General features: G+C 40.3%; 2 protein-coding genes across 2 annotated transcripts; both read right to left on the reverse strand.

Annotated features, from left to right (window-relative positions):
- Positions 1–7,628: 7,628 nt before the first annotated feature.
- LOC127537276 (olfactory receptor 6C1-like) lies at positions 7,629–8,642 on the reverse strand. Its single transcript, XM_051959434.1, has one exon. The coding sequence runs from the start codon at positions 8,583–8,585 to the stop codon at positions 7,629–7,631; it is 957 nt and encodes a 318-aa protein (XP_051815394.1). The 5' UTR covers positions 8,586–8,642.
- A 9,915-nt stretch (positions 8,643–18,557) lies between these two features.
- LOC127537024 (olfactory receptor 1019-like) lies at positions 18,558–19,645 on the reverse strand. Its single transcript, XM_051958631.1, has one exon. The coding sequence runs from the start codon at positions 19,491–19,493 to the stop codon at positions 18,558–18,560; it is 936 nt and encodes a 311-aa protein (XP_051814591.1). The 5' UTR covers positions 19,494–19,645.
- Positions 19,646–26,268: the final 6,623 nt, after the last annotated feature.

Consider the following 26,268-nt stretch of genomic DNA (forward strand, 5'->3'; position numbering starts at 1 on the left):
GATAGTGAGCACTTCTCCTTTGCTGAGATAATCCATCCCACCTCACAGGTGTGCCATATCAAGATGCTGATTAGACACCATGATTAGTGCACAGGTGTGCCTTAGACTGCCCACAATAAAAGGCCACTCTGAGGAGGAGCTTCCGGTGCAGCGAACAAGATGGACGCTTAGAAACGTTGCTCTGAAATTAGCCTTTTAAACCCCCCAAACTCGAGGGCTTTCTACTAAAACTCGCACTGAAAACACATCGAAGATGAACGGGGATAGATTACTGAGGTCCGGGACGAAGGACAAGAAAACTGATATGAGTTTTAACAAGAAGCCAGCCATGCTAGCCTAGCTAGCTCGGACGATAGCAACGACCCCGAAGAAGCTAACTTAGTAGCCACAAGTAGCACAATCCGCTCTGTGGTAAGCGAAGTTATGGCTAAGGGGCTGGACGAACTAAAATCACAAATGAAGAAGGATCTTTCCGACTTTCGGGAGATAATCAAAGACGACATGAAGGCCCAAATGGACGAATTAAGCACTTCTATCAACCAGAAAATACAAACTGCCACTGGTCAGATTGAGGAGGTTACGCAACGCCTAGAGGAGATCGAGAAAAATGAGACCGGGAGAGAAAAATGGGACCTGGCCGTGAAGGACGTTCTGCTAGACCTTATGAATAACCAGCGTATACTACAGAACAAGTTGTCGGACCAGGAAAGCCGGTCGCGCCACAACAACATCCGGCTACACGGGGTACCAGAGAGCGGGATCCCCGAGGGCTCCTCCGTTACATCGTTTGTTGAGAACTTAATAATGACTGAGCTAGGCGACAGTCTGAATATCCAACGGGGAGCAGACCTTGGAATCGAGCGGGCGCACCGAGCATTGGGACCCCGACCGCCCAAGGAGGCATCACCACGCTCCATTGTGGTCCGCTTTTTGAAGTTCACTACAAAAGAAAATGTTCTCAAAGCAGCATGGAAAAAACAGGTGCATGAGCAGAACAAGCGTATTTTCTTTGACCACGATTATGCAGCAGACACACTGCAGAAAAGAAAAGAATACACCCCGATTAAGAAAGTGCTGAAAGAGAACCACATCCGCTTCCAAACACTGTGACTAAGATGCGAATACACTTCCACAACGGGACCGTCACCTGCAACGACGCTCATGAAGCTGCTGCAGAGATGGAGAAACGAGGCTTCCCGGTAGGACCAATACGAACGAAAAGGCCAGCTGAACACAACGCGGAGACCCTATCTCAGCTCCTACCGTGGCGTGTGGCAGGAGGGACCCGCCGGTCCCACAACGAATACCAGGAGACCATCAGAGAGCGTCTGCAGGAGTTTAGAAGAGTCGACCGAGAGGACACCGCAATGGAAGATTGAAGTGCTGTTTTTTTGTTTTTTTTCTCGACGGGAAAGTTTTGGTTTATTTTTTCTCTCTCCTATGTCCTTACTGGATACGTGAGTATAGAACTGTTGCTTAATAAGGGCTATGAATCACGATCAATCAGAAAATACCCTACCATAATATTGATCTGTTATTAGTAAGTTTCCCGTGACGTTAAGAATTTAGTAAACAAGGCTGTTGCAGAGCGTTTTCCATCAGCCACCCATTTTCTGGGATATTTACCCAGTTTCTGTCTTACTTAGAGTAAGCTGCGGAGGGGCCCCACCTGGTGGCCGCACCCCCTCTTTTTTTTATATAGAGGAGTGAGTTTTTCCTCTCTGTTGGAAGTAATGCTCAGTTCTGAGACATTTGTTGGTTCTTATTGTTATGGACACAAACATTTTGAGTTTCATTTTCTTTTTATGTTGAAGGGCAAAATAGTACACGTAACAGGTACCAAAGACACACTTACAGGAAAATGTTTCAGTACTATAATTTTTTGTCATTAAATGCAAATGGTTTAAACAGTCCCATAAAACGAAGCAAGATGATAGCAAAACTGAGAAGGGAGAAAGTTCATATCGCTTTTTGGCAAGAAACCCATTTGTCACATACTGAACATGAGAAGCTCAAAAAGTTTGGTTTTTGTAATACCTTCTATTCGTCACATAAATCAGGTAATAAGAGAGGTGTTGCCATATTAATTTCAAATAAAGTTAACTTTGAATTAATTTCTGAAATCCAAGATAAAAAAGGTAGATTTACGTTTGTCAAGGGTAAAATAGAGGGTAAACAAATAACTTTATTCAATATATATGCTCCTCCGGGAAGTCCAATCTCCTTTTTTAAAAAGGTTTTTGACTTATTAGCTTTAGAGAGGTGTGGCACTATGATATGCGCAGGGGACTTTAACTTACTGATGAATCCTATTCTCGACACAACCAATCAAAAAAGGAAAAAGAACCCCACTGAAATTTGGGTAAATAAGACCATTGGGCTTTTGGGTCTGACGGATGTATGGCGAGACTTGCATGGCCGAGAGAAAGACTACACTTTTTACTCAGCTCGCCATAATATCCACTCGAGAATTGATTACTATTTAATGTTTAAAAGTGAGCTTGACAGAGTGAAATACTGTAAAATTGAACAAAGGGATCTCTCTGACCATGCAGGTCTCTTTTTAAAATTACATTTGGACGAAGGCACAAAGAAAACAAACTGGAGATTGAACATTGGTATGTTAAACAATGAGGCAAATAAAAAAACTATAATAGATGAATACAAGGATTTTCTATCCACAAATGACAATGGGGAAGTCAATGCATCCATTTTATGGGACACAGCTAAGGCATATCTTCGGGGCAAGCTTATAGCTCAAGCTGCATTCCAAAAAAAAACAAAATCTGAACGTCTCAACAATTTGGAAAATAGGCTCAAAACTCTAGAAAAATTACATAGCCAAAAGAAAGATCCTTTACTGCTTACCCAAATGCGACCCATCAAACAGGAGATAGATAAAATTTACGGTGAAAACATAGAGAAAAATATAAGGTACATGAAGCAGAGGTATTATGAGGCCGGGCCGAAGGCCGCAAAAGTATTAGCATGGAGACTCCGTAAACAACAAGAAGAGAGAGCAATTCATAAAATCAGGGATCCAATTACAAATAAGCTGAGAACCAAATTAAACAACATCCATAATTCATTCGAAAAATATTATAAGTTACTCTACACACAAAAAGGGGAAGCCAACAATGACAAAATTGATCAATTTTTGAATTCATTAGATCTTCCATCCCTTGGTAAGAATCATAATGACATCCTTGCTGCTGAAATTTCAGACATGGAAATTAATAAATCAATCTCGGCCCTAAAAACAAGCAAATCTCCTGGGATGGATGGATATCCAGCAGAGTGGTACAAGGTGATGAGAGAACCACTTCTCCCTCTGCTGAAAGAGTGTTTTAACAATATCATGAGGGGTGGAACTCCTCCACCCTCATGGAAGGAGGCATTTATTTTGGTAATCCACAAAGAAGGCAAAAACAAATTAGACTGTAAATCTTATAGACCTATTAGTGTTCTTAACGTTGAGTATAAACTTTTTGCTTCCATTCTGGCTAGGAGAATGGAAGAGGCCATGTCATTTCTCATAGATGAAGACCAAACCGGTTTTATTAAAGATCGTCAAACACATGACAATATACGTCGAACCATTCATATTGTTGACCATATCTCCAAAACAAAATCCAGTGCCGTCCTTCTCAGTTTAGACGCAGAGAAGGCCTTCGACTCGGTTAGTTGGCAGTTTCTGTACCAAACAATGGGTCGTTTTGGTTTCTCAGAACAGTTCATACAGTGTATTGGGGCATTGTACATATCTCCAACTGCAATGATTAAAATAAATGGTAGCTTGTCTAGCCCAATAAAACTTCAAAGAGGTTGTCGGCAGGGTTGTCCCCTTAGCCCATTTTTGTTTAATTTGTTTATTGAGCCCTTGGCTCAAATGATCAGACAGGAAAACAATATTAAAGGTATAACTATACATGGTACTGAGTATAAAATTGGCTTGTACGCCGATGATGTATTGGTTACCCTCCTAAACCCAGGCTCTAGTGTACCTTTGCTTATGAATGCCCTTGATATGTTCGGCTCTCTTTCTGGATACTCTCTCAACGCCAATAAGACCCAAGCACTTTTATTCAATTTTGCCCCCCCCCCCCCAGAAATGGTAAAGAAATATGATTTTAACTGGAACCTGTCCCATATCCAATATCTGGGGGTATTCATACCAAAGGACCTTTCTTCTCTTTTTGCTATTAACTATGAAAATATCACAAGGAAAATAAATAAGGATATGGACGGGTGGGCTCTGCTTCCCCTGGACATTGGTGACAGGATTAGGTCAATTAAAATGGTTATTTTACCTAAACTGTTGTATCTATTCAATGCGCTACCTGTTGAGATACCTTTGAAACAATTCAGAGATTGGGACAAATCCATATCTAGGTTTGTGTGGAAATCAAAGAAACCACGAATTAAATACAGTATCCTCCAGTTGCCGAGGGACAGGGGGGGCATGGCTTTACCTTGTCTTAGACACTATTATATTGCTTCCCAGTTAAGACCACTTATCCTATGGTGTGATGAGTCTTATGAGGCTAAATGGAAAGGTTTGGAACTTTCCCAAACTGAAGTGCCGTTACAGTCAGTACTTGGGTGTGTAAATTGCGCCAAATCAATTCTACAATCTGGGAATTTCTGTTTGAGTACTTCTATCCGAATATGGCTACAAGTTATCAAGATGTTTGGCCTCCATGGGCAGGTCAGAATACTGAGCTGGCCTGTGCGTGATCCGCACTTTCAACCAGCAGTACATGATACCAGATTTAAACAATGGTCACACTTGGGTATAACAACATGTGGTAGTATAATATCAAAAGGTCAAATAGACAGCTTTCAAAATCTCTCGCTTAAATTTGGACTTGAAAAACATGATTTCTTCAGGTACCTCCAACTCAGATATTATTTTGTTAAGGAAATACAAGGAGCCCTGACTCAAACCCCCTCTAACCTTGTTCAAATTTTTCTGGATGTCTATAAAGGATCTAGTAACAAAAAAATTGTTGGTAAAATATATAAGGTTTCAAACTTGCTTGATAATAAAATGTACCTCCATGTGAAAAAACAATGGGAGAAAGATCTGAAAGTTGATATACCAGAAGAGCATTGGTTGGAGGGATGGAAATCTCAGAGCCGTACCACTAACTCGCTTACCTGGAGAGACTTTTGTTGGAAAAGCCTGACCCGTTTTTTTATGATTCCTGTACGAAAATCTAAACTTCTGGCCATCCAGTTTCCCTGCTGGAGAGAGTGCGGATCTGCCCAGGCGGATCAGGTCCATATATTTTGGTCATGCCCAGGTATAACTGACTTTTGGAAGAAGGTGATAAATCTAATGTATTCTGTGATTGGTATTCGATTGGAATTTTCTTTTTCTGTGTTGTTTCTTTGTATACCCCCTGAGGAAATCAGTCAAAGGGATGCATACTTATTCAGGATAATTCTTGTTGCTGCAAAAAAAGCAATCACAAAATGTTGGCTCAAAAGAGATACTCCCTCAATAGCCCTTCTGATTCAAACTGTCAAAGACATAAGAACAATGGAGTTCATGACCTTCAGACTCCGCCTACAACTACACAAGGCAGGAAAATATTGGGGAAAATGGGACAGTTATATACAACATTCCGATAAAGACATTGACAAGATGTGAATGTGTACCTGCGAATTGTTTTGCTATTTATGTTTCCTTTACATTGTGAATGCCCAATTTTTTTAAATTATTATTATTTTTTTTTATTATTTTATTTTCTCTGTCAAAAATAAAAAATAAAGTTTAAAAAAAAATAAAAGGCCACTCTGAAAGGTGCAGTTTTATCACATAGCACAATCCCACAGATGTGGCAAGATTTGAGGGAGCGTGCAATTGGCATGCTGACAGCAGGAATGTCAACCAGAGCTGTTGCTCATGTATTGAATGTTCATTTCTCTACCATAAGGCATCTCTAAAGGCATTTCAGAGAATTTGTCAATGCATCCAACCAGCCTCACAATCGCAGACCACGTGTAACCACACCAGCCCAGGACCTCCACATCCAGCATGTTCACCTCCAAGATCATCTGAGATCAGCCACTCGGACAGCTGCTGAAACAATCGGTTTGCATAGCCAAAGAATTTCTGCACAAACTGTCAGAAACCGTCTCAGGAAAGCTCATCTGCATGCTCGTCATCCTCATCAGGGTCTCGACCTGACTCCAGTTCGTCGTCGTAGCCAACTTGACTGGGCAAATGCTCTGGCACGTTGGAGAGGTGTTCTCTTCACGGACGAATCCCAGTTTACACTGTTCAGGGCAGATGGCAGACAGTGTGTGTGGTGTCGTGTAGGTGAGCGGTTTTCTGATGTCAGTGTTGTGGATGGAGTGGCCCATGGTGGCGGCGGGGTTATGGTATGGGCAGGCGTCTGTTATGAAAAAAGAACACAGGTGCATTTTATTGATGGCATTTTGAATGCACAGAGATACTGTGACGAGATCCTGAGGTCCATTTTTGTGCCATATTTCCAAGAACATCACCTCATGTTGCAGCAGGATAATGCACGGCCCCATGTTGCAAGGATCTATACACAATTCTTGGAAGCTGAAAACGTCCCAGTTCTTGCATGGCCAGCATACTCACCAGACATATCACCCATTGAGCATGTTTGAGATGCTCTGGATCAGCGTATACGACAGCGTGTACCAGTTGCCACCAATATCAGCAACTTTGCACAGCCATTGAAGAAATGAAGAAATGCAAATATCACAGGCAATTTCAACCAGGAAAACACTCCAATGAGCTCAACACAGCTTTAGTTTAAACAAGTAAAATACTTGTTTAAGAAAAATAGATAGAAGTGGAACTGAATCCTGATAAATTGAAGGATTTCAGATCTTTTAACTCATTTGACACATAGAACACACCTCTAAAATTGCTAAAAAAAAAAAAAATGCTGAAATTTACAGTGTTAATTCTCTTTGAGGTGAACTTTTTAAGACGGAAATATCTTAAAATGATTTTCCGAAAAAACAGTGAAAACAGTAGCTGTCAAACTCAGGAGATAAAATGAAGAAATAATATTGGGTTTCAGCCAACATATTTAAAACTGAGGATCTCATCAGTGTAGAAATTATTGCTTATAATTATCAGCAACAAATTACAATCAGTAAAATCATAGTTCTGGTGATCATCAGACAAAGACATGTCCATAAAGTCTCAAAATGACAGAAAAAAATGTTATACAACACAGTTACAGTCTTTAGAATGCATACATGCTGTAAAAATTCTCCTTTTCTGTGTGATAAATGTCACATGTTGAATCTCCCAATGAGCCACTAGAGTCCTCTAGTGGACTGTTTTTGTTTCAGATAGTCCTCCTACATGTTATTCCACAGGTGTTGGGCCTGCTTGTCTTTTGTCCTTTGTGCATGTCCAGTCCATTCAAAAAGCAAAATCACTGCAAGTATCTGACATGATCAAAAACATAATGACGAATATCAAATTTCATATTTACATCCTTTTATTTCTGATTGCTAAACAATTTTCAGGCAAATGACCATCTGAAAAACATTTAGTGCAAATATTGTACAATATATACATTTGGTTAAAGGTATATCATTAAAAAATGCCTAAAATTCAAAATAAATCACTAATTTGATGTCATAAAATGCTGCTTTACATTCATTTGAAAATAAACCACACCAGAAATTTTGTTCCTAATTTTGGTCAGTTTAAAACCATAGATGAGAGGATTCATAATAGGAGGTATGATGAGAAATTCTATCAACATGAAGTTTAAAAGCATTTGAGGGAAATCTTTTGAAGCAAGTCGCAAAGCTATAAAATCAAAGAACAAAGTGAAAATAAATGTGAATAAGGAGATCAAATGTGGTACACATGTCTGCATGAACTTTGCTCTGTTTTCTAAAGAACTGATGCAAGTTTTGATGAGATACAAGTAGGACCAAACTATGAAAAGACCATGAAACCCATAAATGATTACTGTAATGTTTGTAACTATGCCATTAATGGCAGTCTCTTCTGGAAAACATGCCAGTTGAACAATGCTCCAGTTCACACAAAACAGTTTGTCAATATGTGAGCTGCATAACTTTACCCTGGACGTTAGATAGATGCTTCCTGCTATAATGCAGAAAGGTGTAAACCAAGAGAAAAATGCTAACTTAGTGACTCTGTTCTTGGACATGACAGAGTGGTACTCCAGTGGTCGACATATAGCCAGATACCTGTCATAGGCCATGACAGCAAGAATGGACAGATCACTGCAGGCAAAAGAGTACAAGACCAGAGCCTGAACAAGACATCCAGAATAAGAGATAACATGAACAGGAGAGAGCAGATCCCAGAGAAATTTGGGGTAGAAACCTGTCGTTCCATAAAGTCCATTCATGCAAAAAGCACACAGCAGAATATACATTGGTTCATGGAGGCTGTTATCCAAGATGATGATCACAATCAGAGAAACATTCACCAGAAGTATTGTGCAGTAACACAGCAAGCTGAGAAAGAAGATAATAGATCTGTGGTTCACTGTTTCATTGAATCCTGAAAGAACAAACACTGTTATTACAGAAACATTAGCCATGATGGTTGGAAAACTTCATTCTACTTCTCTGTAATGCGTAGCCTGGTGGTGTGTGATCTCTCCTCTCTCCTCTGTCTAGTATAGAGCACAGAGACAGTTGGAGATCTTTAAACCAGCCAGTCAGTTCTCTGAACTGAGAACTCATTGCTTTGGAAAATGACAGAGGATTCTCCATTTTAACTGGAGAATCCTCTCCGTATAATAAAAGGACAAACAACACCAACTATGTGAAAGAACTCCACCTCCTCTGCTTAGTGGCAGACATTTCTCCTCCTTTTCCTTCTCCCTCCTTTCTCTTTTTTCCCCAGAGTGACTTGAATGAGGCAATAGCAATCCTGATCTGTTAAAGAACAACAGAAGAACCCAGAAGGTTGCTTAAAAAGTCTTCTGTTGTTCTTATAGTATCAACAAAAACCCTTAATACTGAATATTTCTCTCTGTTTTTTTTGTGTTAATACATACATATTGGATGTAGTCATGTGCAGATGACCACCTAAGGCAGGTTAGAACCCTTCTACAGAAATAAGCATTAGGAGAGAACAAAAACTTATTCCAGCATCACAAATACATTTTAGTAGACTGGTTCCTTTGCTATGTAATACCACACAATTTTCAGTTCATACATTTTAGAATTAGATTGACACCAAAGATCAAAGTTCTACAGCCAATTTTCATGATACCGGTACAGTAGCAGACAAACATTAAAAAAAGAGGGAGGCCTAAAACATGCTGGAATCAAAGCAGTTCACTGCCATCTTCAAATACTCGGTTTTCAGAAGCATCAGAAACTGAATCAGATATGCTGCAGTCCAAGCAGCACAAACATTTCAATCATTTAGAGATGGTATATCAAGAATATTTATCGTACATACACTACCAGTCAAAAGTTTTAGAACACCTCGATTTTTCCATTTTTTTATTGGATATTTTGCATGTTCAGGTCTCATTGTACTCTGAAATGAAAGCATAGAACAAATAAACAAATGAAGTTAAACAAAAAAAAAACTATTTTCAAAACAAAATGCTTTCTAAACTTTTGACTCATCAAAGTAGCCTTCTTTGGTAGATATAACAGCTGAACACACTCGTGGGATTCTTTCCACAATGGAAATCAAATATTCTTCAGAAAGTTCTTCCCAACTCTGTTACAGAAGTTCCCATAAATGTGTGGCACTTGTAGCTGGTTGCTTTGCTTTCACTCTTCTGTCCAGTTCATCCCAAACCAGCTCCATGGGGTTGAAGTCTGGAGGCTGTGCTTGACCACTCCATCTTGTTCCTTTTTCCTACAGTAGTTCTGGCATAGCTTGGACTGATGTTTTGGAGAAGGAGGGTGTTTGTGTATCATGTGTGTGCATCTTCCACAAATACTTCAGATTCGATGTGTTCTTCTTCCATACTGGTCCTGATCAACCTGGTGTCAGAGTCACTCCAGTGATGCTGCTTTTCCTAAATGTTCTGATTTAAGCTGTTCAGTTCATTCCTGTGTATGGATGCCCACAGACTGTGCATAACACCATCAAACAGCTAACAGGGGTGGTATAACCAACCAGAAAATTGGAATTAGAGAAGATATGACATGGTATAGGCAGCGTAGCCTTCATGTGTACCCTCAAGTCAAATTTTTAAATCTTTAATGACACCAGTCTGGTATTTACTTGCTTTTTACTTTGGTAGCAGATTATGGTTTGCTAAGGAACCTAACTCTATGTACTTGTACACCTTGTCTACTTGGTGTAAGGTCTAAGAATTAGTAGACACCTTGTGGGTCTGTATTTGATGGTGTGATTAAAATGGGATTGGTCCATTTTATTCTTTTCATCTGGATCATTAAAGTTTCAAGCTGTCCCAGTCTTTTTGGTATGCCATCGCTGGCTGTCTCTTTGCAGCGTTGTCAGAAGCTTGCAGTTCCAGCATGGCTTTGCGTAATTATTTAGTTGGTCCTCTGGAAATGCTTCCTTCTTTCCGGTTTTCGTGTAGATGTCTCTGGATTTCCATCTCATATAGAGGTTCATCTCTTTTGCTCAGCTTCATGTAACAGGGGGTAAACGTCACACTATTTTCCCCAAACTTTTGTCTTCCCCACACTTTTTAAGACCCTGAACTCACCAGGTCATGTGACACACCCACATGACCATGGGAGTCAATCTTGTGCCACCAGAGCATATTGAAGCTCCCCTTGTTCCTCTCATCCTCAGTTGTTGGGAGAGAAGCAAGGAATCAAATCAAATCAAATCAAATCAAACTTTATTTATATAGCACCTTTCATCCATTTAAAATGCAACACGAAGTGCTTCACAAAATAAAAGAATAAAACAACAGACAGAATAAAAAACATAGTGTAACCAACAATATATATACATATATATACACACACACACACACACATATATATATACATATATACATACACACACATATATATATATATATATATATATATATATATATATACACATACACATACACAACATACAATGTATATACACATGCGCTCACACACCCACTCACAAAACACACACACACACACACACACATACACATAACACGGTGCTGAGACACGGCAGGGCACTGAGGAACCATGTGGGGAAACACCTATGGGAGCCCTCCACACCGATATGCGCCACAGCCCACAGAGAGTGCCGCCACAGAGACCACCCAGACGCCGATGGGCAGGGGCAGACCCCGCACTGAATGCAGAGCCGCCCCAGCCCCGCGGGCCCAGGAGGCCTCCAGGGCAACGCCCCCCGTGGGCAGACCGGACATACATCCCAGTGTGGAGGCCTCCCATGAGGAAACACTGAAGCTAAAAACTAAAAGACTAACGGGAAAAAAAAAAAGAAGGTATAATGCATAAAAATTAAAAGCTTTAAGAAAGTTAAAAATGTAGAGATAAAATAGACAAATAAATAAATAATAAATAGTAAATAAAAATAAATAGTAAATAATAAACAATAATAATAATAAGGTTATAAGATATAATACTGATAAAATGCAGAAGTGCAGAAGAGCTATAAGAATATAAGAAGTAAAAATAACATAATAGAAGAATTAAAAGTTTAAAAGAAATTAGTTAAAAGCCAAACCAAAAAGGTGAGTCTTGAGCCTCCTTTTAAAAACATCAACAGTCTCTGCAGTCCTGATGCTGTCCGGCAGGCTATTCCATAGTCGAGGGCCATAATGGCTGAAAGCAGCCTCCCCGTGGGTTTTTGTATTGACTCTAGGAATAATTAAAAGTCCAGTGCCGGAGGACCTCAGGACCCGCGAGGGTTGATATGATAAAAGCAGGTCAGATAAATAAGAGGGCCCAAGACCATTAAGACATTTAAAAACTAATAAAAGAACCTTAAAATCGATCCTGAAGCACACGGGGAGCCAATGCAGCGATTTTAAAATCGGTGTAATGTGAGCCCGCCCTCTGGTCTTCGTCAGCACACGTGCGGCTGAGTTCTGTAGTAACTGCAGATTAGAAATGGTCTTTTTGGGGAGACCAGAGAGCAGGGCATTGCAATAGTCTAAACGACAATAGATAAAAGCATGCATCAGCACCTCCGTGTTAGCTTGAGAGAGAAATGGGCGGATTCTGGCTATATTCTTAAGATGATAAAAACCTATTTTTGTTACATTTTTAATATGTGGAATAAAATTCAGCTCAGAGTCAAAAATGACGCCCAGGTTCTTTACACATTGTGTTGGTTTAAAATCTTGTAGTTTTGGTATAAGTTTCTCTCTCTTGCCTTCAGGACCAATGACTAAGACCTCTGTTTTGTCCTGGTTGAGCTGTAGGAAATTCTCTGCCATCCATGAATTAATATCTAAAATACACTTAAAAAGAGCATCAATTGGCCCTGTGTCTTCAGGAGACACGGCGATGTACAGCTGTGTATCATCTGCGTAACTGTGGAAGCTGATGCCGTGTCCCCTGATGACGTCCCCAAGGGGAAGCATATATAGATTAAAAAGAATTGGACCTAAAATTGACCCTTGGGGCACCCCACAATTTATTTTATGAGTTCTGGAGGAACATGTGTCCAAACTTACACGGAAATATCGATCTGTGAGATAGGAGCTGAACCAGTTAAAAACAGTACCAGAGAGGCCGACAAGGTTTCTCAGTCTGTTTAATAAAATGTGGTGATCTACTGTGTCAAAGGCAGCACTTAGATCCAGTAGTACCAAGACTGTAACTTTTTGTGAATCTGTGTTATACCTAATGTCATTTAAAATCTTTAAAAGGGCTGTCTCTGTACTGTGGTTCATCCTAAAACCAGATTGGTATTTCTCTAAAATATTGATACTATTTAAAAAAATCATTTACTTGATTAAAAACCAGCTAGTCTAATATTTTACTTAAAAATGGTAAGTTGGACACAGGTCTGTAGTTATTAAAATGTTGGGGTCTAAATTACTCTTCTTCAGAAGGGGCTTCACCACTGATGTTTTAAAGGCGGCGGGGAAGACACCCGTCTGAAGAGAGCAATTTACAATATTTAAAATCTGTTCCTCAAAGAAGCCATAAAATTTTTTTAAAAGTGATGTGGGAATTGGGTCTAAAAGGCAGGTTGTTGGGTGTACTTGGGAGAAAACTCGACCAAGTGTCCTAGTGTCCACCAGGGCAAAACTCTCCAGTGTTTCCTCAGGTAAAAGTGGTGGTACAGGCATGTTAAAAAATGAATTCTGTTGAGGTAAAAGACTGAATCTGATATTATCGATTTTACTTCTGAAGTGGTCTGCAAAGTCCTCACAGAGGGCATCTGATGGGGGTTTGTAAGATTTTTTAAAATTACTATTTGTTAAAAGATCGATGGTGGAGAACAGGAATTTGGTGTTATTTTTGTGGTCTGTAATGAGTCTTGAGAAATGAGAGATTCGTGCCAATTTGACTGTGTTATTATAGATTTTCAGTTGTTCACGTAATATTTCATAGTGAATTGTCAGCTTGTTTTTTCTCCACCTCCTCTCTGCACTCCTGCAATTTCTTTTGAGTTTTTTGATTTCGTCATTATTTCTCCACGGTGGTGTAGGTTTTGTTTTTATGGTTTTGGTTAAAAGTGGAGCAACTGAGTCCAGTGTTGTTTTCAGTTTGCTGTTAAAATTGTCAACAATAAAATCACAAGATGCAGGTAAAATTTCGGCAGGAGTGCTCTTTAAAGTCTCCATAAAATTTGCAGCCACTTCAGAAGTAATGTAGCGTTTCCTCACCATTCCCACTGGGGCCACCTGGTGGTTAAAAGTGGTGATGTTAAAATACACACAGTAGTGGTCAGACACAGCCAGGTCTACGACAGAGGACACACCAGTGGACAGGCCATAGGTTATGACCAGGTCCAGGGTGTGTCCTCTATTGTGAGTCGGCTGTGTGACGTGCTGTTTAAAATCCATGCAACTTAAAAGATTTAAAAATTCCTTGGACATTGAGTCAGAGCTATTATCAACATGTAGATTAAAATCACCAGATATTAAAATTCTGATATAGTTGGTGTGTATGATTAACAAAAGTTCAGAAAAGTCACTGATAAAAGAGGTAAGATGGTGGTGGAAGGAAGCAGCTGCAGGTCAGTCCTTCAAACAAATTGTTTGGCAAAATACTGATCATGTCTTGGTGACTAAGCTTTATATTTCTAGAACTTTAGAACCAGAACACATGCTCGTTGGGGACTTCTGCTCTTTTGTGTGCACTCTTGCTATCTGAACTGGTGAGTTTGAATTTGAGTTTTGTCATTGCTCGTGTTAGCATTAGCCCTTAGCCTCAATGCTAATGCTAACATGTGGCTTATTGAACATTTTTATGTGTGCATTTTTCATTTTCCTTAGTTTTAGTTTAGATGCTAGCATGCTGACATTAGCGTGGTATGGCTAAGATACTAATTATGGTGAATAATAATGGTGATCATCTTATGAATTCACTTTTTGGTAAATTTGGATAGATTATGGCATGCTAATGTTAGCTTAGCTTTAGCTTCAGTTAGCTTTGTTTGATTTTGTGGTTTGGTCTGTACAGGTCAGGTGCCCCTGCTTTGCCTTACCCTGCCATGCGGTCCAACCACTGATGGCGAGCTTGAACAAGGCCAGGAGCCTACAGAAGCCCGAAACGACTTGACCCAATTCCACCATTAATGGTCTGGTAGGAGGCTTCTGCAGCCTTCCTCAAACTCTCTCACCTCCTCAATCGAGCCATATTCCCCCATTCACTCAACTCTTCCTGAACATTCAGCGCTCTGCCTCCAACTACACTCTTCTTAATAACTACTTCGCTCGTATGGGACAGGTGTACCGGACCTTGGTTTTTATTTAAACCTGGAACTGGAATGAACTGTTTCTTATTGTGCACATATGATTTTGCTGGTTTAAAATTTCTATACTTTGTAAATATTATGTTCCTTTGTCAAATCACTTTAACTCCATTAACTGCAGTCAGTTCCGCCTGAAATTTTTACTGAAGATGTACCCAAAGAAAATTGAATGCTGTTCTTGAACTGTTTGGAGTACATGTATGGTTCTGGTCTCATTTGAAAGCTGACAACCTGAATTTTCACCCAGTGCAGTCAGAATCACTCTAAGTGCTACTGGGACAGAGTATTCTATGTTGGAACTAGGGATGGGAATTTGGAATAATTTCCGAACCGACTAGTCGCTAATTTTATTGGCGACTAGTCGGTTCGGAAAACTTGCAATTTAACCCTTTAAGCGCCAAAGTCGCAATATTGCGACAAGCAACATTGCTGAACATAACAAGCCATAGCTTCAAATATACTGCCTCGTGTACCTCATGTACTGTACACCAGGAGATGGCGGGCATCTGGAACTTCAATCTGAGCATCAGTCTGAGCATCAGTTGTGGGCATGTTTTCATTCAAAGTTTTGGAGTTTAGAGTTTGTAAACCGAGGAGACGAGACTCTCCGTCGGAGCGTATCAGAGCGCAAGACGGCGCATTTTAGAGTGAGAAAACTCACCATACCGAGAGGTCTGGTCAACGCTGACAAAGTACTTTGTCAAGTAATGGCTTACTCATATTCTGAAGAGGAATATTCACCCTCTGATGAAGATGTTCAGTCGTCCACTGAGACAGAAAGTGCCGCTGCGTCTGTGCGTAATGGCAGCGGGTCGGTGCGCCATGACAGTCCACCAGCAGAACATACTGGAGCCGATGCTTTGCTTCGGGGTGGCAGGAAGGGACGTGGTGGGTGTAGCTGGAGTGGTCAAAAAAACGCTAATGATGAGGGGGATAGTGGGGGTTGAAAAAAGAGACAAGCATATGCTACTGGCAGGATCAACCAGGTAGCCCAGACAGGACGAGCGTGAGGCGCACGCCAGAGCATAGAGCTGCATGGCTGCGGGGGGGCACACTAGCGTTTAACCGACTAGTAAGATACTAAACGTTTAATAAATGAGTAGGCGGTTAAACGATTAAACGACTAGTGGCGCTCATCCCTAGTTGGAACACACTGAATTAGGTTGAATTTGTTTTCCGCCTAAATTATTTCCCTAATACAACACCTGAAGATAAGTGTGGCAGCACTGTGAGAGCTTGAAAATACAATAGTACAACAGCCTGAGGTCTTGCCTAGTTCAGGTCAAAATTTCATAGCAATACTACAAGAAATGAGTCTTTCACACATGTTTTTGTAGGGCTATGCCCAGGCGTTGCACATTTGGCACACTCTGGCACAGCCTTGGCACAACTTGGCACACTGGATAAAAAATGGTATTTTCGTTTTTCAGTCCGTTTGGACATTTTCACTCCAAAAACTCAAAACCAACTCAAAAAACACTCAAACAACTAGAAAAACTAAAGCACTATTGGTAACACAGGATGCACGTGGCGCACAGCAGTAACTAGATACATGTGTCTGTGTTACGCACAGATCTGCTGAAAAAATTCATTCATGTGGCATATCGTTCTTTTCAGCAGCTCATTGGCGACAAGACCTGTCAATCAAAAGTTTCCTCAAACGTGATTTGCTCAGTCACTACCAAGGAAACGGGTCGTTTCCCATTATGTCATTGTAGTCAACATTGGCTGTTTAGCCCTGGAAGGCCGACCAAAGTTAAGAGATTGGTTGAAATGAGGTGTCAATCAAAAGGTTAGAGTTCAGCGGCCATTTTGACAACAAAAGATCGCTACTAGTTTATTTGTACATAAAGATATGAAGAGAAATACAGGGGATATGGGATGCGCAGCGCGAGGTGCGCATGCACGAAAACTAGCTATTTGTGGATTATTTACTGATTTCAAGACATGTTTTGGACAAACTATTTTACTGGCTTGTTTTGTCTGGATGTCCAAGGTTGGATTATGGCCGTTTCTTGTGGAATATTTTCATCTGTGACTAGTTATGAGCCTTAAAAGGGGGGTTGTGCTGTTTACGTTATTTGTTGTTTGTTGGACAAATGTGTTTATATTACCCGCTGTGGTAATCACATCTGAAAGTGGTTTACCGGCGGATTCATGAGAATCTAAGCTTTCCATGGGTGTATAATGTTTCTATCATGGAGTTTGCAGCTTGGGTCAATTTAGCAAAATTCTTTTGCACATCTCAAAACGGCCCGAATACGGGCCGCTGAAGTTTAACGGGTATAATCTCACGCAACTTAATTTTCTTGTTTGTCTTTATTTACTGCACTGCTCCCCAGTAGCCAAACTAAAATCTTCTGATTAATTCCACTATCCAATATATGGAACGTACAGAGGCAGAGGAGGTTTCAGAGGTAGAGGAAAGTTCCGTGGTAGAGGCAGGGGTAGAGTAGGTAGACCCCACCACCTCAGGTGACGCATGCTATATATGTGGCAAGCTAGGCCACTTTGCACGCAATTGCCGTACAGGAAAGCGTGTAGATAATCTAAGTAGTACACAAAATTAACAACCAGTCACAAGCTCCTTGGAGCCAAAAGAGGAAGGGGTTGACACCTCCCACGAAGGAAATAAAAATCAAACTATGATACAACCGACCACAGACACACCAGAAGTAGATGTTTTCGCAGCACTACAAGCATTAGCTGCAAATGAAGATTTGCCCTATTGAAGATTGATTATAAATGGCCAAGAATTTAACTGTTTATGTGATACAGGAGCCTGTGGAACAGTCCTAAAAGAATCACCTCCTGGAGTAAAATTCTCAACCAAAGGAGTCCTAATTAAAACAGCGAACGGTGAATTGGGTCATTATCCACTCTCTAACCCGGTCAATATACGGGATAAACAAACGGGAGTGTAAACCACCTCAGCAATTCTGGTGGATCACAATTGCCCAGTCAACCTATTGGACAGAGATGTAATGACAGCATTAAAAATCTGTGTTATTCCTACAAAAAAAGGAATGACTTCAGCTGTTGTCTCTAGTGAAGATGGCGGACTCAATATAATGCAGGGCAAAAGACCCCTACATTATTACTGGACTTATGACATTTCTGAGCATGCTGAAGGACAACCAGCCCAAACGCTGTTAAAAAAGATCCGGCTCGAAGGACCAAGTTATATGTCAGAGAGAAACTCCGCTAAGAGCTCCCATGTCTAAGTGACACAAAAAAATGTTATACAACACAGTTGCACTCTTTAGAATGTATACATGCTGAAGAAAATCTTTTTTTCTTTGTGTGAAAAATGGCTCATGTTGAATCTTTCATTATGCCACTAGAGTCCTCTAGTGGACTGTTTTTGTTTCAGATAGTCCTCCTACATGTTATTGGACAGGTTTTGGGTCTGCCTGTCTTTTGTTCCTTGTGCATGTCCAGTCCATTTAAAAAGCAAAATCACTGCAAGTATCTGACATGATCAAAAAACAATGTGATAAATATCAGATTTTATATTTGCATTAACTTTATTTCTAAATGCAAAACAATTTTCAGGCAAGTCACCTTACATACTAAAACATTTAGTACAAAAATATATTGTACAATGTATACATCTAGTTTAACACATCGTTAAAAAAGCATGAAATTCAAAATAAATCACTAATTTGAATGTAATAAAATACTACTTTACATTCATTTTAAAATAAACCACACCAACAAATTTGTTTCTAATTTTGGTCAATTTAAAACCATAGATAAGAGGATTCATAATGGGAGGTATGATGAGAAATTCTATCGACATGAAGTTTAAAAGCATTTGAGGGAAATCTTTTGAAGCAAGTCGCAAAGTCATAGCATCAAAGAGCACAGTGAAAAGAAAAGTGAGTAAGGAGGTTAAATGTGGTACACATGTCTGCATGAACTTTGCTCTGTTTTCTAAAGAACTGATGCAAGTTTTGATGAGATACAAGTAGGACCACACTATGAAAAGACCATGAAGCACATAAATGATTACTGTAATGTTTGTAACTATGCCATTAATGGTGGTCTCTTCTGGAAAACATGCCAGTTGAACAATGCTCCAGTTCACACAAAACAGTCTGCCAATATTTGAGCTGCACAACTTTACCCTGGATGTTAGATAGATGTTTGTTGCTATAATGCAGAAAGGTGTAAACCAAGAGAAAAATGCTAACTTAGTGACTCTGTTCTTGGACATGACAGAGTGGTACTCCAGTGGTCGACATATAGCCAGATACCTGTCATAGGCCATGACAGCAAGAATGGACAGATCACTGCAGACAAAAGAGTACATGACCAGAGCCTGAACAAGACATCCAGAATAAGAGATAACATGAACTGGAGAGAGCAGATCCCAGAGAAATTTGGGGTAGAAACCTGTCGTTCCATAAAGTCCATTCATGCAAAAAGCACACAGCAGAATATACATTGGTTCATGGAGGCTGTTATCCAAGATGATGATCACAATCAGAGAAACATTCGCCAGAAGTATTGTGCAGTAACACAGCAAGCTGAGAAAGAAGATAATAGATCTGTGGTTCACTGTTTCATTGAATCCTGAAAGAACAAACACTGTTATTACAGAAACATTAGCCATGATGGTTGGAAAACTTCATTCTACTTCTCTGTAATGCGTAGCCTGGTGGTGTGTGATCTCTCCTCTCTCCTCTGTCTAGTATAGAGCACAGAGACAGTTGGGGATCTTTAAACCAGCCAGTCAGTTCTCTGAACTGAGAACTCACTGCTTTGGAAAATGACAGAGGATTCCTCGTTGTGCCGTATAAAAAAGGGACAAACAACAACAACTATGTGAAAGAACTCCTCCTCCTCTGCTTAGTGGCCACTATTCCTCCTCCTTTTCCTTCTCCCTCCTTTCTTTTTTTCCCCCCAGAGTGGCGTGAATGAGGCAATAGCAATCCCGATCTGTTAAAGATCAACAGGAGAACCCAGAAGGTTGCTTAAAAATTGTTCTATTGGTCTCATTGCAGTGCTGCACAGTGGGCGTAGTGGTTTCCACTTTCACCTTGCAGCAAGAAGATCCCTGGTTCAAATCCTGGCCTGGGATCTTTCTGCATGGAGTTTGCATGTTCTCCCTGTGCATGTGTGGGTTTTCTCCGGGCACTCCGGCTTCCTCCCACAGTCCAAAAACATGCTGAGGTTAATTGGTTACTCTAAATTGTCCGTAGGTGTGAATGTGAGTGTGATGGTTTGTCTGTATATGTAGCCTTGCGACAGACTGGCGACCTGTCCAGGGTGTCCCCTGCCTTCGCCCGAGTCAGCTGGGATAGGCTCCAGCACCCCCTGCGACCCTAGTGAGGATAAAGCGATGTATAGAGAATGGATGGATGGCTGTTCTCATTGTATCAATAAACACTCTTAATATTGAAAATTTCCCTCTGTTTTTTTGTTCTTACAGCCATATTGGAATATTGGATGTAGTCATGTGCAGTTGACCAGCTAAGCCAGGTTAGAACCCTTCTACAGAAATAAGCATGAGGAGAGAACTACACTACATGTGAGCTGGTTGGAAAGAGCCAATTGGAGGACTGTGGAGCGAGTGGAGTCCGGGATGAACAGGGAACTTGGGGGGCCTCCTCTGTGGTCCAGTTGCCGTTTTTGTGCCTGCCAGACCATGGCCTCTATTTCACACGTCAAGTCATCTAAGTACTGGGATGACAGAATGGGCTCCGGTTCCTCCTGGGCCTCTTTTTTGGTGTGTAACAGGGAAAGTGCATCTGCCTTGATGTTTCTAGATCTGCTGCGATAGGAGAGGGAAAATTTTAAATGGCCAAAGAAGAGAGGCTACCTGGCTTGACATGAGTTCAGGTGTTTGGCTGTCTGGATGTAATGCAGGCTCTTGTGATCCAGCCAGACCAGTAGACAGCTCACTCCAGCCAGTGTTGCCACTCCTCCAATGCCAGCTTGACATCGAGTTGCTCCAGGTTGCCAGTGTCACATTTCTGCTTTGTAGTCGACAGTTACCGAGAATCGAAAACGCAGGGGTGTAATTTGCCATCTCCATGTGCCCACTGGGATAATACCGCACCTGCTCCGGTATCCGAGGCGTCCCCCTCCACGATGAACTGATGGTTGGGGTTTGGTTTACATGGGGATAGGAGCCGTAGCGAATCTCATCTTCAGTTCTTGTGAAGCCATCTCTGCTTCCAGGTTCCAGCAAAACTTTTGAATCGTAGAGGTGAGCGCAGTGAGGGGGACAGCAATGAGGCTGTAGTCTTTGATAAAGGTTGTGGGAGAAGGCCAGGATGTCGTCTTGGTAGACAAATACATTCTGATTCAGAAGGTCCCTGAGAACGTCATTCACTAGATGCTGGAAGTAGACGGGGGAGTTGGTGAGGTGTCAGCGCGTTCATTTACTCGCTATAATGAGGAATCCTAAGTCCCAATTATCCTTTAAGAATATTTAATATGCATTGGAGTATTGAAAGCATGTACATGCACCTTCTTGGTTTGGAAAACCACAGTTATCTGTGACTAATACACAAGAGAGTTGCTGTAGCCAACTTCCTCAAAAAGGATGCCTACAGAAGTCCTGGTGATCACGTTAAAGTGTAGTGATGTTTGTGTATCTCTCAGACTACAAACCTCTGGATGTTGGAGGACAAACATCAGGTATGTATGTAGAATGTAGACTCAACCATTTTAGTAATGTTAATAATAAAACTGTAAACCATCCATCCCTGTTTACGAGGTGTCCTTGTCTAGGTTTAATATTTTTTCAGTCATCAGTTTCTGGAAAGTTTTTGTGGATAAAACTGATAGAACTGAGAATGAGATGGTTCAGTTCAACTGCATCACAAACTACAGCTGTCAATAAATCAAAAGCTCTAAAACATTAAAAAGACAATTTTAATGATCTTACAAACCTGAATATGTATACACAGTAACTGTTTAAATATTAAAACGTGAACATGCAAGGCTGTGTTATTATATCTGTTCCGTTTTATTGTTTTTCACGGTAAAAACGGGAACAGATGAAGCAAGGTGATGACATCATCAAGTACGCTGGTGTTCCAATTTTACTTTAGCCTCGATGTGTCCATACTTTGAAGTAGGGACTTGCATACTTCGAATTGAGACATGGCCAAGGAGCCATAATTCAGACTGAACTCCTCTGGTTTCCTGGTTTGTTGTTTCTCTTCAAATCCTGGTAGGATGTTGTCTGTCATGACACTCAACCAGTCATATCCTCTCATGAGAAAGGGGAGTGATTTGATTGTTCATTAAGGTCTGTGTCATTGATGTTTTGTGAGTCAGGTGTCAATAAATGTTACCAGTTTCAACAGAACTTGTTCACCTGAACTCAGTAAAGGACCGACACCATATACTTCCACAGCCAATGGTTGCAAACCAGCATGTATGAAGTACTAGTTTTAGGTTTCCATATTAATTTTAGTTGTTTCATTATAATGTATTGATGTAACTCTGTGCTTACATTTACAGACAATTATGTTGACAACTTTGTGTCTATTGTGTCTTTAAGTGTGATTGTTTTTTGGGTGAGAAGACCCGAAATGTGAGGATTAAAAGGTGTGTGTGTGTGTGTGTGTGTGTGTGTGTGTGTGTGTGTGTGTGTGTGTGTGTGTGTGTGTGTGTGTACTTGTTTCTGCTATACAGGTGGGGACTTTGACCTGACTATTTGCTATAAAGGTGGGGACTTGTCTTACGGTGGGGACCTAAAATGAGGTCCCCACGGGTGGCAACACCGTTTTCTTGGCCATATTGTTGTTAATAAAAAATGTAAAAGTGCAAAAACGTTTGTTTAGGGTTAGGCATTGATTTGGTGATGCTTAAGGTTAGGGTTAGGGTAAGGGTTAGGAGTTAGATATGAATGGGAGTCAATGGTAAGTCCCCACCGGTATAGAAAAACAAACATGTGTGTGTGTGTGTGTGTGTGCGTGCGTGTGTGTGTGTGTGTGTGTGTGTGTGTGTGTGTGTGTGTGTGTGTGTGTGTGTGTGTGTGTGTGTGTGTGTGTGTGTGTGTCTCTTCAGTAGGCCAGGTTTTAACTCCACCCCCTGATGGACCCTCAGGACTGAGACGAGAGGAGGTCAGTCTCACTTAGAACACAGAGGAGGTCACTTCTTTCGGCCTTTACTTTATATCTTTGTTTATTAACTCTAGCATTGGGTCAGAACGTGGCAGCTCTTTAAGTTTGATCACACATTTTTTTTCTGTGTGAGTTTTTAAGAGTTATCAAGCAGTTTTGGTTTTTGCACAATTAAACAGATTGTTTTCACATTTCTAATATTTTTTTTTATTATTTAATATATAATTATATAATATATAATTCAACAGTTCTCATTCTGATACAACACAACAGGTTACTTTGACTTTTCTTGCATGAAAAATTTCCCTCTCAAAGTTTAAATGATTGATGAGCCATTTTCTTTTATTTCTTAGCTTGTCATCAAAACTTGAGTAATAATCAGGGTTTTATTTATTAGGCTACTGCAGCTGTGGTGCAGACAAATTCTTCAGTAACATATAGTATGAAGTTTTCTGGCACAGCGCAGCAAAGTTCACTATATGTTTATATGTTAGGTACAGTTTTGGGGCTATATATATACAGTGTCTTGTGAAAGTATTTGGCCCCCTTGAACTTTTCAACCTTTCGCCACATGTCAGGCTTCAAACATAAAGATATAAAATTTTAATTTTTTGTCAAGAATCAACAACAATTGGGACACAATCGTGAAGTGGAATGAAATTTATTGGATATTTTATACTTTTTTAACAAATAAAAAAACTGAAAAGTGGGGTGTGCAATATTATTCGGCCCCTTTACTTTCAGTGCAGCAAACTCACTCCAGACGTTCAGTGAGGATCTCTGAATGATCCAATGTTTTCCTAAATGACTGATGATGATAAATAGAATCCACCTGTGTGTAATCAAGTCTCCGTATAAATGCACCTGCTCTGTGATAGTCTCAGGGTTCTGTTTAAAGTGCAGAGAGCATCATGAAGACCAAGGAACACACCAGGCAGGTCTGAGATACTGTTGTGGAGAAGTTTAAAGCCGGATTTGGATACAAAAAGATTTCCCAAGCTTTAAGCATCTCAAGGAGCACTGTGCAAGCAATCATACTGAAATGGAAGGAGTATCAGACCACTGCAAATCTACCAAGACCCGGCCGTCCCTCTAAACTTTCACCTCGAACAAGGAGAAGACTGATCAGAGATGCAGCCAAGAGGCCCGTGATCACTCTGGATGAACTGCAGAGATCTACAGCTGAGGTGGGAGAGTCTGTCCATAGGACAACAATCAGTCGTACACTGCACAAATCTGGCCTTTATGGAAGAGTGGCAAGAAGAAAGCCATTTCTCAAAGATATCCATAAAAAGTCTCGTTTGAAGTTTGCCACAAGCCACCTGGGAGACACACCAAGCATGTGGAAGAAGGTGCTCTGGTCAGATGAAACCAAAATCGAACTTTTTGGCCACAATGCAAAACGATATGTTTGGCGTAAAAGCAACACAGCTCATCACCCTGAACACACCATCCCCACTGTCAAACATGGTGGTGGCAGCCTCATGGTTTGGGCCTGCTTTTCTTCAGCAGGGACAGGGAAGATGGTTCAAATTGATGGGAAGATGAATGGAGCCAAATACAGGACCATTCTGGAAGAAAACCTGTTGGAGTCTGCAAAAGACCTGAGACTGGGACGGAGATTTATCTTCCAACAGGACAATGATCCAAAAAAGTAAAGCCAAATCTACAATGGAATGGTTCACAAATAAACGTATCCGGGTGTTAGAATGGCCAAGTCAAAGTCCAGACCTGAATCCAATGGAGAATCTGTGGGCAGAGCTGAAGACTGCTGTTCACAAACGCTCTCCATCCAACCTCACTGAGCTCGAGCTGTTTTGCAAGGAAGAATGGGCAAGAATTTCAGTCTCTCGACGTGCAAAACTTATAGAGACATACCCCAAGCGACTTGCAGCTGTAATTGCAGCAAAACGTGGCGCTACAAAGTATTAATGCAAGGGGGCCGAATAATATTGCACGCCCCACTTTTCAGGTTTTTATTTGTTAAAAAAGTTTAAAATATCCAATAAATTTCATTCCTCTTCACGAATGTGTCCCACTTGTTGTTGATTCTTGACAAAAAATTAAAATTTTATATCTTTATGTTTGAAGCCTGACATGTGGCGAAAGGTTGAAAAGTTCAAGGGGGCCGAATACTTTCACAAGGCACTGTGTATATATATATATATATATATATATATATATATATATATATATGATTTAAGCTGAACTCTGAGAAACAAAATATAATTGCTGAGCCCCAAAATTGTACCTAACTTCTATAAACATATAGTGAACTTTGCTGCACCAGAAAGCTTCATACTATATGTTACTGAACAATTTGCCTGTACCACAGCTGCAGTAGCTTAATAAATAAAACCCTGATTATTATTGTTCTGTGCCTGTGTAAAGCTTGATCCTTGCAGGTTGATGTCTCGTTAAAGACAGAATTCCCTCAAGTTTTGATGACAAGCTAAGAAATAAAAGAAAATTGCTCATCAATCATTTAAACAAGTAAAACACTTGTTTGAGAAAAAGATGGAAGTGGAACGGCATCCTGATAAATTTTAATATTTCAGATAGTTTAACTGATCTGACAAATAGAACACACCTCTAAATCTGCTAAAAAATAATGCTGAAATTCACAGTGTTAATTCTCTTTGAGGTGAATTTTGTAAGACATAAATATTTTATACTGATTTTCTGACAAACAGTGAAAACAGTGGCCGTCAAACTCAGGAGATGAAATGAAGAAACAATATTGGGTTTTAGCCAACATATTTAAAACTGAGGGTCTCAGTGTAGAAATTATTGCCCATAATTATCAGTAACAAATTACAATCAGCAAAATGATTGTGCTGGTGATCATCAGACAAAGACATGTCCAGAAAGTGTCAAAATGACACAAAAAAAATGACGCAACACAGTTACAGTCTTTAGAATGCATACATGCTGTTAAAAATCGCCTTTTCTGTGTGATAAATGTCACATGTTGAATCTCCCAATGAGCCACTAGAGTCCTCTAGTGGACTGTTTTTGTTTCAGATAGTCCTCCTACATGTTATTCCACAGGTGTTGGGCCTGCCTGTCTTTTGTCCTTTGTGCACGTCCAGTCCATTCAAAAAGCAAAGTCACTGCAAGTATCTGACATGATGAAAAAACATAATGATAAATATCAGATTTTATATTTGCATCCATTTTATTTCTACTTGCTAAACAATTTTCAGGCAAATGACCATCTGAAAAACATTTAGTGCAAATATTGTACAATATATTCATTTGGTTAAAGGCACATCATTAAAAATGCCTAAAATTCAAAATAAATCA

The sequence above is a fragment of the Acanthochromis polyacanthus genome, chromosome 14 (assembly GCF_021347895.1).
Source record: "Acanthochromis polyacanthus isolate Apoly-LR-REF ecotype Palm Island chromosome 14, KAUST_Apoly_ChrSc, whole genome shotgun sequence".
NCBI lineage: Eukaryota > Metazoa > Chordata > Actinopteri > Pomacentridae > Acanthochromis > Acanthochromis polyacanthus.

Coding starts and splice junctions, on each gene's coding strand:
- LOC127537276 (XM_051959434.1), bottom strand. CDS start 8,585: ATGGCTAATGTTTCTGTAATAACAGTGTTTGTTCTTTCAGGATTCAAT.
- LOC127537024 (XM_051958631.1), bottom strand. CDS start 19,493: ATGGCTAATGTTTCTGTAATAACAGTGTTTGTTCTTTCAGGATTCAAT.